The sequence below is a fragment of the Hyposmocoma kahamanoa genome, unplaced genomic scaffold (genome assembly GCF_003589595.1).
Source record: "Hyposmocoma kahamanoa isolate Upper Pololo Valley unplaced genomic scaffold, ASM358959v1 92, whole genome shotgun sequence".
Taxonomy (NCBI): Eukaryota; Metazoa; Arthropoda; class Insecta; order Lepidoptera; family Cosmopterigidae; genus Hyposmocoma; species Hyposmocoma kahamanoa.
The window spans coordinates 10,361,156-10,377,402 of record NW_020654748.1 but is presented as its reverse complement, the minus strand read 5'-3'; the positions used below and the strand labels follow the sequence as shown (position 1 = coordinate 10,377,402).

The 16,247-nt window shown below is 34.2% G+C and overlaps 2 protein-coding genes across 2 annotated transcripts in view; one reads left to right on the top strand and one right to left on the bottom strand.

Moving 5' to 3' along the window:
* Positions 1-1,466: 1,466 nt before the first annotated feature.
* Positions 1,467-10,785, top strand: LOC113236588 (transmembrane protein 35A). The gene is made up of 4 exons (XM_026472727.1): positions 1,467-1,787; positions 4,572-4,710; positions 8,461-8,605; positions 9,938-10,785. The coding sequence occupies exons 1-4, from the start codon at positions 1,677-1,679 to the stop codon at positions 10,011-10,013; spliced, it is 471 nt and encodes a 156-aa protein (XP_026328512.1). The 5' UTR covers positions 1,467-1,676; the 3' UTR covers positions 10,014-10,785.
* Positions 10,786-10,895: 110 nt separating this feature from the next.
* The window catches only part of LOC113236586 (vacuolar protein sorting-associated protein VTA1 homolog), a 19,486-nt gene continuing 14,134 nt past the window's right edge, over positions 10,896-16,247 (bottom strand). The window contains exons 2-4 of the mRNA XM_026472725.1: positions 15,898-16,048; positions 15,080-15,237; positions 10,896-12,139 (exon numbers count right to left, since the gene is read on the bottom strand). Coding sequence (XP_026328510.1) covers positions 11,685-12,139; positions 15,080-15,237; positions 15,898-16,048 — 764 coding nt within the window. The 3' untranslated portion in view covers positions 10,896-11,684. The remainder of the gene's footprint in view (positions 12,140-15,079; positions 15,238-15,897; positions 16,049-16,247) is intronic.

The following is a 16,247-nucleotide window of genomic DNA, read 5'->3' as shown; positions in this document are numbered from 1 at the left end:
TATCATGTTATATTGTATTTATGATTAGTCCGTAAGGTATTTATTTAATATTTCTGTTATTGTGTTATTATATTATTGTTATATTATATGTATGTTAGTTTGTAAGGTATGTATCTATGGGCCCTAGTTGCCTGAAATAAATAAATAAAAAAAAAAAAAAAAAAAAAAAAATACGCGATGCGGAGCAATATCGATATATAGTTTCTAAGATACACGATATCGGATATTCTATATTGGCACAATATAAAAATTCCATAACTATATGCAATTTGTAACGCCCATTCCTAAGACAGACTGTACAACTTACACCTAGTCAAAACACTTGGTAAGTGGCTAAAACGCTTACCGCGAAAAGCCAAGAGAAATAAGAAAAAATAAACTTATACCCAGAGACAGATATTAATTAGGGTCGTATTCTAGAACTCTATTCAATGCTCAAGTCAGGATTGCATTGGCAACACAAGCACTGGAAATACGACCCTGATGGCAGGGACTTGAGTATGATTTCTAGTGCTTTGAATCATACTCAAGTCCTGACTTAAGCATTGAGTAGAATTCTAGAATACGACCCTAAGGGTCGTATTCTAGAACTCTACTCAATGCTCAAGTCAGGATTTGAGTACAGTTTAAAGCACTCGAAATCATACTCAAGTCCCTGGCATTAGGGTCGTATTTCCAGTGCTTGTGTTTCCAATGCAATCCTGACTTGAGCATTGAGTAGAGTTCTAGAATACGACCCTAAGGGTCGTATTCTAGAACTCTACTCAATGCTTAAGTCAGAACTTGAGTATGATTCAAAGTACTAGAAATCATACTCAAGTCCCTGCCATTAGGGTCGTATTTCCAGTGCTTGTGTTGCCAGTGCAATCCTGACTTGAGCATTGAATAGAGTTCTAGAATACGACCCTTAGTCTATCACACACATAATACGTCCATGATCACACACATTTACTTGACAGACAATGCCAATATAAAGAAAGAAATTGAGTGAGCAAATGACTTGTTACTATCACTACCACCATCTCGTATAATGGCGGGATTTGAAATGAAACGACTTAAGTTTTAAGATATTCAAATTAAGATTATGATAACATTACGGGAAACTTTGTGAAAGAAGGATCAAGGTATAAAAGGCAAATGGTGTGGAAGCATACTAGAAGAAATACCTGCTAAGCTGTGTTCATATTCAACGTCCTTTATTAGCAAGTGAATTAAGCGAAAATTAAAACATGAATAATGACTCCCGTCGCTTAATAGACTATTTAAAAAACCCAAAGTTATTTTTGCCATTATATAAGTGTATTAAAAACACAACAGAAAATATTTATTGAGGATTCCTAAAACTAAATGACATAACTCGATATACTTGTATCCAAGACAAAAATCCTAATAAAAAAGTAGCAGTAATTTCTGTTTTTTTTTATAATAGTAACTCTGTGGTTAGGTATGGATTTTTTTTCGCGCGCCGGCGCGAAACGTGTTTGCTCCTAAATTCTTTTTATTTCGTTCGTCGATCTATATATACATTTTCAAATTATGATTCCGAATTTATTTAATATTATTATCTAAGTTATATTCAATAGATTATATGCATAATCGATATCTTGATTATTTAGACATGCGGTAATAGAATGAGTGTGGAAGTGTAAATCAGTGCTGAAATTACGCTCGTTAAAATGGGATCTATCGTATTGAAAAGTTTATCTATCCTTCTAGGAGTATTTTTTATATTCGTTGGAATAACTAAATTAACACCATTTATTTCTAAGGAATTACACAAGGATTTGGTAAGTTGTTGTTGCATACATGTAGTGTTCGTTATGAACGAGGGACATATTATAAGGTCGCTAGGTGCATTGAAATTTTTGTTGCGGAGCGATGTGGCTTGCTATTTTAGTATTTGGCCTGCCGCCTAATGCCGCAGAGATGTCTGACGGTGCGATTTGACGCCGCGAACGGCGCGAGACGCATTCCCTCTTCCCCGCTACAACCCATTTAATTACAATTAATTGATTGGCGTACATTTACTGACACTGCAATGTGATTCCCCAGACTAATGCCAACGATAAATCGAATTCTTAAATAACCTGTCAGTGACTACATTAATTATAACATGTCGCTCCTTAAGTAAACTAGATTCATTTAATTGCTTTAATAAATTCTGCCAGTTTTCTACAATAACCTACTACATGTAGTATACATCCCACATGTGAAGTTTGTTAGCACTGGTTTTCCAGATTAATTGCCCACATAAATCGATTTTAAAGGCACTTAACAATGTACCTACTATTTTTATTGGAACCCTTTATCAATCCACGTACCTTTGTGTTAACTCAGCTAAACATGTTCCTTGAATACTTGTCATAAACAACATAATAATTCGACAAGTTTGATGGAATGTGTCGGTATGTATGTTACCATGTAGGATGACATCTATCTATCTGAGACCACGTTTACTTTCGTTCAACTTTGTCCTTTTGTGCCTTTCACCTATGTCATCACCCTTGGTTCGCTCTCAAGTGTGATCTCGAGCATGGCACATTCTACAACCCTTTGTAGGTGTTTGTATAGCCTCCTTGGTAAGCGCTCTCGTCTCACTACCGTTTGTGAGAGTCGGTTAACTTAAGGATTAATTATGAATGTGTTAACACGGCGAAGATGTGCCTTTTTATACTGTCACCTTAAGAAATATGAGGACTCGTTTGAAAACACCAATGTTGTACGTAAAATTTTGTCATCTCAATTCAAGTCAATTTTATCATCAATTATCATGTTACATATAGTCATTCTTATTATGTTAAAAAATATAACACGAGTTATTTTAAGGTACCTACCACGACTATACGGTGACAATCGTCACTAGCGAACGCGTAAATTATTTGTATACAAAACGTTTCTTATTAGACTGCTATTGGGAGAGCTGTACATACAATTTGCCAACAAAATCTCCGATCGGTCTAACGGCACGACAATTGCCACTGTGAACTCACAGTCAGGCATGGTCTCGTTTGTGACGTCATGGGATTGATAAGATGTTCTGACTTTTATTTTAAATAGTGGTGAATCGCTTAATATTACCCAGTGTTCCAAATCCCGAAGCTTAGCAAGTGATTCCAAAGATAGGATGAAAACTCTTGTGTGCCAATTTTGTATGGTTTTCAAAAAACTAACTTTTTTCAAAAATGATTGTCACTCAAAAAATAATAATAGCTATTATTAAATATTTACTAAGATGATTTCAACAGGAATTTAAGATATTATTTATGTGCTTACTCGCTTTTCCGAATACTATTTTGTAAATATTGATTTGATAATGTTTATCAAAAAAACAGGCCATTTCCGAACTCTGTTGTAAAGGCAATTTTTCGAAGATTCACGAAACAAGACAGTTGGTACTTACAAATGGTGTCTCAGACTCTGGTAATCACCAGGTGCAATTTTACCTTCGGGTGCCATCGCCTTTTTGTATAGGTACAAATTTTGGTTTGTGGTATTAACTACGATTGATTGGGTTTTATTAAAATCATTAGAAAAGGGCTTGGTTGTTTAAATAGCCATGTATTTATTTCAATAAGGAAAAATATCTACTCTCATAAAGAAATGAAAAATCAATAAACAAAAAAGGAATAAAAGTTTCGCTCTTATTACATGGACACAAAGCTTTCTCTGACCGACCTGTTGTGGTTCCGTGTCGATTAGTGCGGATATTTCTATCGTATACATTTCGGGGGAGGGCGCAGGAACTTTTCAATTTAGTTCCACCCTCACCGTTCCCTTCGGTCGACTAGAAGGTCCGGAGCACTCCATTCTTATGTCGTACCAAACATTTACAATCAATTCTATGTCTCTGTAACAACAGTCCAAAATGTCAAGCTTGATGTGCTCTGTACATTATCATCTGGGACTCTTCCAGTACCATTCGTACATTGCTTTATAAACTGCGTTATTTTTTTTATTCAAAATTGGACAATAAATTACAGAACTTATTAATCTTATTACGATATTTAGATTCTTAAGACACAGGGAACTGGAAACAATTGGAACGAGTCTTCAATAGGTATCTTCTGGGCGAGCTCGTTCTATCGTAAACGCCTATCTTTGCTCTGGGTGATAAGAGCAAGGTTATTTTATTTGATAAAAAAACGTGGCATTCTGACGTATATTTATAAATCTCACTGCGGGTACATACACGGTCAAGAGCGTCAAGCTTGATACTTATGAATAGAATTCATCTCTAAACTGCTTGCGATGAGAAACGATTGAAGTTCAAGCTTCATTTGGTGCGCTCTTGACTGTACCATCATTTGTTTTTGTACAAGAAATTTATTTTGATCTTTACTCCGTGCTCTTTAGTCTACAAACTCCAATTTAAAAAAATGAGAAATGAAATTCATAGACGTTGAAATGAGTACTTAATTAATTATAAGAATCATAATCGAGGTGTCTTTCATACGACCTCTACACGTCACGTTGATAGGACTATAATAGCAATAACGATTAGTGCATTTCATCCTCACAAAACTACTTTCCTATTTGTTATTTTTTAATGTTATGTACATATATCTTTACAGAGAAAGGAATACGTGAGATATGCCAAAGTATTTCCTTTGGCGGAAACTTTCGACTTCAAGTTACCCTCGAAATGGTACAGAAGGTCTATTGGGGGACTCGAAATATTGTTCGGGTTGGCTCTGGCACTCATACCTAGCCGTAAGTTCATCATCTTGAATAAACTTTACCTAGCAGCACAATTTTAACTGCCTCCGTGGCCGAACGGTTATCTTGCTGGACTGCCACGCAGAGGTCCCGGGTTCGATTCCCGGGACTGGACAAATATTTGTATGGCACAGACATTATATCTAGATAGACGCCGCAAGTGTACGTACTTCGCGTGCCCAAAGTAAGTGAAATTCACTTACTTGCCGCTGCTACACTTCAGAACGCGCTCGACCGTTTATCCTAGATAAACACCAGTCGAAAACGCGAAAAATGCATAATTGTGCCATTATAAAGTGCAAAAGCACCATAACTGTAGGTAAACGGGTAAACAGGGACGTTTCCGTCCACGGGCAAGTGATTTTGTGATCAGAAAAGGCACAATTTATTTTAAAAACAATTATTTTGGTTTTGTATGGATTTCGAGAAAATAAATATGCAAACCGAGTGTATGCCTTATGTTTTGTAATATATTGCGGCTTTTACTTGGTGCGATATATTTGTGATCCTTTTTAATACGCCATGCATAACGAACGAAAGCACTTTTGTACATTCAGTTGCGTGGTACCGCCACTTGTACATTTCTTTGGCCAAATTTAACATTTAGTGATGTATACGTTAGGCAACACTGTTCTCGATTCTGATCGATTTTGAAAACAAAGTGACGAAAATTATTATGACCTTAGCAATATTATAAAAATATTCTATAACTCTTTTGTTATGTCGTTTAGTAACGTTTCGTTTTTTTTTTTCAGTTTTGTAGTATTTTGTAGTATAAAGTGAGCAAATAATAACATATATTGCCGGTAGTAAGAGTAATACAAAAAAATATATAATGCAAAGAATTAACAGTACGCTGTCTTTACAAAAACCTGGAGTTGGTTATATGTATGAGTTCGTTGCTTTCGAGGACGAATGTTGTCTAGTTCATTCCACCTAAGATGCTATCCAAATATGCAGAGTAGTAGAATTAGAAATCCGAGAAATAATAGACAAATCACAAAAATTTCACACGAGGCCGTCATTAAGTAAACCTCTTCTGATTAATCAGATTTTACCACATTTTGTCGGCAGTAATATTTTCATTTGTCTTGGCATTCATCAATTTGATCAATTACCAACAGAAAACCATTTATTAAAATTAATTAAGGCAGTCGCAAGTTCATATATTGACGTGCGTTTTCATTATTTAAGTTAAACGATAAGATCTATTACAAAAGGATGTTATATAACAAGCTCATTTTACTGGAAGGACGATAATTTTAATATTTGAAGTCGATTAAAAATTAAAGTCTTAATTTTTTTTAAGTAATTAACATGTAGGAAATGAAACTATTTTTCCGGATTTGTGAAAAAATAGGGTGGTTTGCATCAATATTAGACATAACTGGTTGAAGACTGTACCACCTCAGTCAACCGTGACCATGGGACCTGTAAAGGGCCCGAAACGTCGGTTTGTTTAAAAAAACAAATATACGCGATTTAAATCCGGAAAAATAGTTTCATTTCCAATGTGTAACAATCGCGAAAACCTAAGAACTCGATAATTAACATGTTTTTTACAAACAAATAAAATAAAGGACTAAACTGTCTTGTTCTATTATTTTTCTACTATATTAATATTATACGACTAAGTACTTGTAATCAACAAATACTACTACTTGAACAAAAATGATTCTATTTAGAATCGATTAATTGAATGGAACACGCGAGTTTACGCGTATTCCGTTCAATCAATCAATCAATCGATTTAGAGCGAGTGAAAGGAGGTTTCTATCACTAAATAGTTCTTGTGAGGCATTGACTTACAATTATATGGACGTCGGGTCCGCGCTAAAAAGTGTCCGCACTTGTAAGGCGCTAAAATCGTATACAGAGCGCGACACTCCGCTTTAGTCTTCATTTGTTCTACTGACAGCGCGATACTGCGATGACATTACAATTTAAATTTCGAAAAGGTTGACTTGGGACATTTTTTTCGTAGTTTTTGTATTAGACCCGTCGTCCATTTATTTGTAAGTCAATGTTGTGAGGTCATGGTTGGTACAAAAAATGTGGCACGCTTGGTTTTAATACAAATTGCTGTATGTACTTGCGGCGTCTATCTAGATATTATAAAATAAAAAATTGGTGGGCTCACCGAAGTTCACATTCCACGTAAACTTTTATTGTCCCTATTATTATAATGTATTCCAGACAACCACACCAATCGCCTGGTCTCAAACTAAGGAAACCTACCTTGCACTATGAGTACCGAAGCAATGAAATTGACTCTGGGACACTTCCCTGAACACCTAGACCAGGGCCCTGATTTTGATTCAAGTCGGAATCGATCCGTTCGGGTAGCCTATCCGCAATATTATACGCCTCGACTCAGATAAGACGCAATTTCCGATAGGGAGAGGCAATCAAAATTAAGCTGCAGAAGTAATTAAGAAAAGTTAATTTCCTAATTAGTCATACCGGGAATTGAACCCAAGACCTCCTCATCTAGCGTCCACAGAATAAACCGTTAGGCCATACAGGTTTTACGTTATACCAGAGAACAAAAAGTAAAGACAACGGACACTCTCCGCCCTTCCCTAGCTTTAGATACCGCACCACGCCCCGCACATTGCCGGTCACATTGACTGTACGACAACAAGGCTGCCGGTGAGCCGTTTTCGTGCGAAGACGGCTTTGATATTTGAATATAGTTTTCATATAGTTTATTCATTACGAAACTTGTACGTTCATATAAAACATCATTTTACGTTACTATTTATAATGGACGTGAATTGTGCTATGTACGACTGTTTATCATCATTTTCCGAAAGATGAAACGAAATAAGCAAAAAAACTTGTCTGGAACTCTGTCTGTGTAGACAAGGGTTCTCGAATTTTCAATTCGTATTGCCGATAAATATTACGTAAGTAGTGAATATACCTAATTATTTACTAAATAATGATGATCAACTTGGACACGCAATTTCAAATACCTTGGTTACCTTATTTAAAAGTACATGTCCAAAACACAACATTTTAAGGGCTTTTAATATATTTTTAAATAAATCTTTAATATTACTCTGGTTAGTGAATTAATGAAAAATATGATATTATATTCGCGTTAGCATTTTCACTACGTTGCCGCTTTGATCACGTAACGTAATAATGCAAGAAAGTGATGGGTAGCCCTGCCACTTCACTCACACATTTGCGCGTGTGCAGATAGCGCCTTGCTCTATGTAGTAGTAGTAGGTAGATAATTTTCGACTGTTGTATGGAGTGTCCGGGTGAAGGTTATACGTAGAAAACGCGAAAAAGGTTTCCACAATATTAAGTAATTTGGATACCGTTGCGCTTTGGTGTATTTTTGTCAAGTTGCCATTAATATGGCATGTGTTTACAATGCTATATATAATGTTTTCTATTTCTGCAGTGCCAATAACCATTTCATAGGTAGTAGCATGGACCGTAGTAATGTTTATTGCTTCGTGTATGATGTCAATGTCGAGTGAGCAGCTCAGAAATTGAGCACGGAGCCGTTAAGGACGGAATTCGATTCCGGCTTTCCCGATTTACGTATATAAAACGAACTTTATTACGTTTTTACAATAACTTCGTAGTACCCTTGGTATAATAAAGCCGCATAAGATCATACGTTAAAAGTGCTGTTTCTACAAGTCTCATTTTGCAGAAGCGACCTTATCTATCACACTGAGGTTATTAACCAACTCACACCCAATATTTATAATTAAATTGCAGATAAAATAAAGAACTTTGCAAACATAGGGCTGATTCTGCTTATGATCCTCGCGGCGTATTCCCACGTTATGGTGGGGGATCCCTTCGATCGCTGCGCGCCGGCTTTGGTCTTCTTCTTTATGCTGAGTGGACGCCTAGTTGTATGGTAAATATTTATTGCTCCTTGTTTATATAATATTATATAGTCAACATACTGTATTTACCTGGAAATGGTGTAAAGCGAACATTTTCGGATACTGCTTGTAATATGAATTGGAAATTAAAAGATTTTTTCAACAAGCAGTAATTTGGCACTGACGCATCAAAATTCACGACAATATTAATGATATGTTTGGAAAACAATTGAATACTGTATTACTGCTATATGTTTAAATTGAGATGTTTAAAAGCAAAACCGCTTCGGTCCCATGGAAAATCCGTGGGAGATGTGATTGACGTCAATTTGGCTTAGCTTTATATTTGTTCCTTACGTATGAAGCGCTGAATATTAATAACAGCGCTGGGAACGTTGTAATAAATAATACCACATTGTTCAATATAGCATGAAGGCCGTAAAAATTCAGTCGACATCAATTTACGCCAACATACATAATCGTACATTTTCGCAGCGATGAAAGTTTAACACAGTTGAAATTCTTATTCCATTATCCTTTCATTATCTTAATATTTTGGTTGAAAAGACTTCAATTACCGTCTAGTAACTACGGAGATGCCTTGACCAATTTTAATAGATGTAAACATGAGTTGCGAAATAAGTGCTATCGTGCGTTTAAACATTTGGCACTTCGCCAGGGATTCCGCGATGACGAATCACTGTGTCGTGCAGATAATACATTCCCATTCTCCCAACCCATAGATAGGTCTCGCTTACTAGTCTTTTTATTTTCAATCTTAAGTCCTTCATAAAGCAGATTTATTTTTGCAATAGCTTATTGAATTAAAAAATTTTAATTTATTAATATTACATATCGATTGTGCCGATTTTACCGCGTTCATAGGGATGCTCAACTACGCAACGTTGTTTCTTATATTTAAAGTACACGTTCAATAACTTTAGTGTTCTATTAAGCAACTAGTATGTCTAATTTTGCTTGATAGGGTAGAAGACAGTATAGTAGTAAGTAGTTAATGAGTCATTGCTTATCGGTATTCTATCGGGGTTCCAACCTTTTGTTGTGAATATCCCAAGGATTCATACGAAGCGTCACGCTCCCACATTTATATGACGAATGCCTGTGAAGTGGAATTCCCTACCTGCAGATTTCTTTCCTGAACTCTTACAATTTGCGCCTTTTCAAGGCGAGAGTGAATAGGCATTACTTTGGTGTATATGCTTCATCGTCACTTTCCATCACTTGAAATGGAGGTCCAATGCGCACTGGTTCTTTTATAAAAAAAAGTGTAAACATTTTTTCAGCAACTTGTTAGTAGTGTTTAAATGTTATTCAACCATTTAACATTGTGTGTATTACATCAGGTACCAAATTAGTCGCCGTGAAGAGCAAGAGAAGTCTGCAGCAACTCAGAATGGGAACGGTCTGAAGAGAGATTAATGTAGGTACTATCAGCAAATAAATAATCAATAGCCAAATAATAAGCCGGTTCTTTACAAATTAATTTGTTAAGAGTACCGTCATTAAAGTAGTTACAAATTCATAGTGATTGCGAACCAAAAAACTAATCGATCGTAACTCTGAAGTGTTCATTTATTGAAAGGTAAACCCTGTGATTTAACTAGTCAACTTGTTAAATAATTATTTATGTTCTTATTATGTATATCGAAGCAGATATTTGTGATCGACCCAATTGCTTTAGGAAATTGTTCCTTTCCTTGTTGTTTCGAAAAACAGTGCGATGTTTTTAATGAATTTATACCTGAAAGTGATATTAATTTAAGCGATACTTGCTAGGTTCATTTTGTATGTGTGGATGTGGAAAGTACGTATATAAGATACGAAATTAACTGCCACTGTATAAGAATGCGTAGATTTTAGATTTTACTGCACAAATAGATAACTAAATTAACTTGCACATTTTATATTATGTGGTGTATCTGATTTGCTCAATATTAGATGAACAGACAGAAGAAAAACCTATTTATTTTCAATAGCCCTATTTAAAATAAACTATAATTTTTTAGTCATTATTGCTATATTGGTTTGAATTTGAAGCATTATAATTACGCAAAGCTAATAACTGTCATAATTATAATAATATTATGTTAATTTCGTTAACGCATACGCATACTACATGTAATCGCGATAATTTTACGATAATTAATTATAACAATGTGGAGTGTGATGTGTTTGGAGTGTGACGATTTGTGAGTAAATGGAAGAAAAATATCGTGTTTCATTTATAAACTAAAAACACACTTAGTAAAAATAAAAATATCATGTAATTTCAAAATTATTTAAATACACATATTATTATAATACAATTTATACAGGTCGAAGAAAAAAGTGCACCAGTGAAATTTGGTAAAAAAATTACGTGTCGATCATAGAATGCAGGAAATATATGTATTAAACTACTGATTAATGTTTGTTGCATACATTGACTTTGTAAGTCAATGGTTGCATACAAAAAACAACTATAGTACCGTTGTTAGAAATAAATTATCCATATTGATTTCCGTATGCCGTGTCTGCGGTTAGGCGGTAATCTTTATACCCATTTATAAACGCTGTACCTTATAGTCACATATTTTATTTATTCTATGGTCGATACTTAATTCTTCCCCGAGTTACCGATAAGTTTATTTTTACCCCTATATACAAAATGTGAAGCACCAACGAGGCACTACATATCGCGATAATATACGTTACGTGTTACGTGTACTATTAACTCCAGTTAATTACTGTACTATTATGTTATTCCTTGCATTTGGACTAAATCTTTACAATATAACGTAATAATTGGTTAGATTTTGGGCTATCTTCTCTACTACAAGACACTAATTAACTAGGTATTTCGTGAACAACGTTTGAAAGTGCAATTTTAAATACTGATATCGTAAGATAATGCATTAAGTATGTATTATAATTTGACGAATTCAATGTAATTATAGTTAAAAAAACCAATAATTTTGAAATCTAGCCATACCATTTAGTGTGTATGAATCTAGGCTTGTGGTTAGTACTCTTAATATTCATTATTTTATAGATATTATTTTAACAAAAGATTAACAAAACCATACGTTAATCCAAATAGTTATAAAAGATTCAAGCTGGGTCACGTCCTGTTTGCAACAATTCCAATGCATTCCTGAGATTATTGATTGCGGTTTTAACATCTTCATAGTTGAGTGCACTACTAGCCCACTTGCAATATTTCTGTGCTTTTGTTATCTGGTCTGGGGTAAGCTGAGCTACGGAGCCTGAGCTGTCGCCGTAAAATGGGGTAGTTTGGGGTGGCTGCTGGGTCGGGTCGTAAGGGACAAAGCCACCAGGATTGGGGTCAGGGGTATATGGTATAGGAGGTAATCGCTCAGCGGCACGCATCGCCACGTTGGGATCGGGCAGACTGTTGCTGTTGTTAGATGATGTGGTGGTTGGTGGTGGCGGGCTTGGTTGATTCCCTGGTGTCTGCGGTTCTTCGGGTGGTGTTGTCACAGTTGGTGGTGGATCGACATTGAAACCAACCTCACTAGATTCACCTTCTTCTGATTGCATGGGACCTACAATAAAAACAGGTGCTAAATTGAGTTTGAACATTTACTTCAGAAGAGGACTACACACGAAATTATTAAGGTGTGTCCAAACACGGCGTGCAAGGTGCGCGGCAGCTACGCGCGGCATTCGCGGGACACAAGTTTGCCGGCAGGTAGCTCGCGGCTGCCGCGCGCGGCAGTCGTCCAATCATAGCGCGGCAAGACGCGCGCGGCAGCCGCGCTCGAATGCCGCTTTATGTTTGGACACACCTTTAGGACAGGATGTTTACTAAAAGAAAATAACGTAAAAATGACAAAATTTATTTTCTTCTTTTAAATTTCCTTTGCATTAGAATCCAAATGTTCTCTAAATTTTTAATTTTATCCCACTGAAGTTTTTAAGTTAAAGTGCCTAATTTAAAGAAATGTTAATCCATGCCATGAAATCGCGTGTAATTGTGTTATTATATTATATAATAAAAGTGAAATTAAACAAATGTAGAAAAAAAATTGTAACTGTATATGTAAGTATTCTATTATAAAATATTAACCACATAATCCTATAATAAATCTCAAACTAAAATATAAATAATATAATATGAATTATATACTTCGGGTTTGCTACTGTTGATTCCAAAACAATATACTTTTTTTATCTCAGTTATGTCTAATAAAATTAATCAATTATATAACATAAAGTCGCCAGTAAAGAAAAACAGAGTAGCCTTGATTTCTTCTTTCAAAGGTTTGTCTCCACGTTTTTTTAATATTTTTTATTGTTGCGTTCTCTTTAACAACGTTACCAATGTGATCTTGAAATATTTAATTCGTAGTTAATTTTCATTAGAGCGCGAAAACATCGTAATATAGTAGAAAAAAGTGTAACGGTCCATAAAAAAAAACAGGTGTCCCTACGCATTAATTGCGTTTACGAACTGCTCTCCTGAAAAAAAGAACTTTTGGCTTGATTCACTATAAGAACGTTATTGAACATCGCATATGTTATGAATTAATAACGAAATAAAAATATTTTAAATATTTGAATTTCAAGGTTTTTATTTGTCTCTGGATCAGGTAGTTTTTGTTTTTGAAAAACCTATTTCGCGATATTCATTTTAAACTTAGCAAATTCCCCGCTTTATATATCATAATATAAACTTATTAAAAGTTAATTTAGGATCAGATTGTAGATAAAAAAACTATGTCCTATATAATTTAATTTAATCAATCGGTAAAGGTGGGTTTACGTAACAGTGTAGTGAGACTGCTTAACTAAATACTCACTAGTATGGTACTTGGTTTTCGTTTTGGAAACTTACATCAATGCAAATTAAACCTAAAATATCACCAGGAATTACACTAAGGTATGATGCCTAAAAACTAGTTCAAGCAAGCATTCGTGTAAAATTAAAGAAAAAGATGTGTGACTTTCAACATATACTTTTGTTGTCTGTTAAACTAAATGATTAAGAATGAAAATATCTATTCTCAGTTGTATTTACATAGTTAATTATTATAGTAGCTACGTTACAATTAAAGCGATAACAATATTTTAAAATATAGTACTGAACAGAATATTGCTAAGCAAACCCAGCTTTACCCTTGCTTTACCTATATACTTTTGAATCAAATGACCACTAAAAAATGATTAAATAACTGATTAGAATTCATTCGCATTACTTATTACCTACAAATGAAATTTACATATGTAATAGTGAATTCAACTAGTAATTAATATAATAATTGTTATAAAATATTGCTTGCAAAGATAATCCAGAAACCATTGTTGACATATTCTAAGCACCTGCAAAAATATTATTAGCAATTACACGGAGAAGATAAACTGTCTTTTTAGAACATTTTTAGAAGAGAAATTTTACAAAGGCGTTTTCTTTAAATAACTTTTTATAGAAGCTTCCTAATAGTGAAAAAAAGTATGCTTAGGTAGAAATTAGGTAGTAAATAGTTATATAAAAAGTCAATTATATACTGCTAGAACCATAAAAAACGTAAACCACAACCTGACGTCAGAATAGCTGGCCACTTTATTTCTTTAACATTTCCGTTAGTGCTAAGATAAAAAATACGTCAATAAAGGTACTAAATAGTAGAAAATAGGTAGTAAATAATAAGCACAGTTTGATTTGTATTTCTCGTTTGGTCCAGCCGTCCTGACGGACACCGATCTTTCACTGCTTTTAGTACAAGTTCGAGTGAAATGCACGACTGAACGTTGTCGGCTCGTTTTAAGTCTTTAATACATACAATATGTATATAAGCTTATAAAAAGTAAGTATTCATATTTTTTGGTAGGAATGTATTTTGTCTGAATGTATAATGTCTACATGGTATACTATGTAAAATTGTTGTAAATATTGATTTTCAATTACACCATTCTAACTAAAATATAAAATATACGTTATTTTATTACTGTTTTGCAAAAAAGGATATTTAGAATGACTGTCTTAAACCTGTAAAAGTATGAAGGAAAATCAAATAGTGCCTATTCCACACAAAATTGTATTTTTTAATATTTGATAGTGTACTATTGACCTGATAATGCTAGAAGTCCGTCGTAATTCACGTGAATAACAGATCTCGCCGCGATCTTGGAGCGTTCATTCAATGTCTGAGCAAGGACAAGACAAACTAAATGAACTTATTACAGAGGACCGACCTAGTTCAGTTGACCGATTGAACTAGATATGATCGGTCCCTTTAAAGACCAATCAGGCACAAGACCAACTCATTTGCTAAAAAGCACAAAACATAAGTAGAGAAATTATCACGTAAACATTGATTAATTATAAAATACTGTAACATTTAATATGCTTATTTCAACATTTTAATGTTTATAACATTGTAGTGAGGCATATAAATATAATGCACTACCCATTAAACAGAATGAACTAGAAGGACTAGTTTATTTGGTAAACATAATTATAATGTTAAAAAAATCAAGCTCACCCGGTACAGGAGTTTCCCCATTTTTAAGGCAATTGTGAATGTAAGCTGCTTTCCATTTAGCGTATTTTCTATTCTGTACAGCCTCATCAGTCAGCTCTCCAAATGTGGTCAGAACATCATAAATCATACCAGCTGTGTAGAATGCCTTTACTACATTTCTGAAAAAAAAAATCAAATACTAGCTTTACCTGGGATGCGTTGCAACTAGCATGGGGCACCATGGAAAATTATGGCCTTAACCCTCTCCTGTGCCCAGCAGTGGGAGCTAGGCTAATACTCCAGAGACTTGCAATCGATCAGATGAATAAGTAATGTTTTTAGTTTCTGCTTACTAAAATCTTAATACCCTATTACTATTTGTAGAAACTTGTAATTAATTAACACTGTCACCTGTTACTTAACATATATATTATGAAATATACAAATATTACATATTATCATATTATTTATCGATAAAAATTTGCTATAAATCGTCTAAAAAAATAAAACATTAATTTTCATTCATATTATATACAGATAACAATACCTACTTGTACTTAAGTGACAAATTTTTGATACCTCTCACGTAAACTGTTGTCTGAAACTACCATTTTTTGCTTTTAACTAAAAGATATCCTTTTAAGTATATTATAGGTTGCATATTTAAAAATAAAGAAATCACTTAGTGTTGTTTCGTTTCAAACATGGAACCTATACTATAATATACACAAAAAAGGGATATATTTAAGTTAAAAAGCCAAAACTGGTATTGTGACTTACAACAACTTACTTATTTTATAAATCTCAATTATATTTTTTTATCTGAATTTGGTACTTACTTTCCATAATTCATTTCTCTGTCCATTTTATCCGCATAGAGAAAGAGTTTAAGTGCATAATTCTCAAGATGAGCTTGTGCTGCCACTTCATTGGTGATTGCATCATTATCTTTGGAATTTTTTTTTGCTACTTCTAGCCAGTCCATCAGAGCTGCAAGAAAGAATTAAATGTTGTGACAATTCACTACGGAGGCTGGCAGAAACAGTAAATAAATTGTAGGTATTCAATGGCATATCAGACTATATTTTGCACACCTATAAGAGGTTAATATTTCTATTATAAATATAGGTACTCTGTGCATGTAAACTTCTAAAAAAAACCTCTGTGTTCTCTTCCTAATATACAGGGT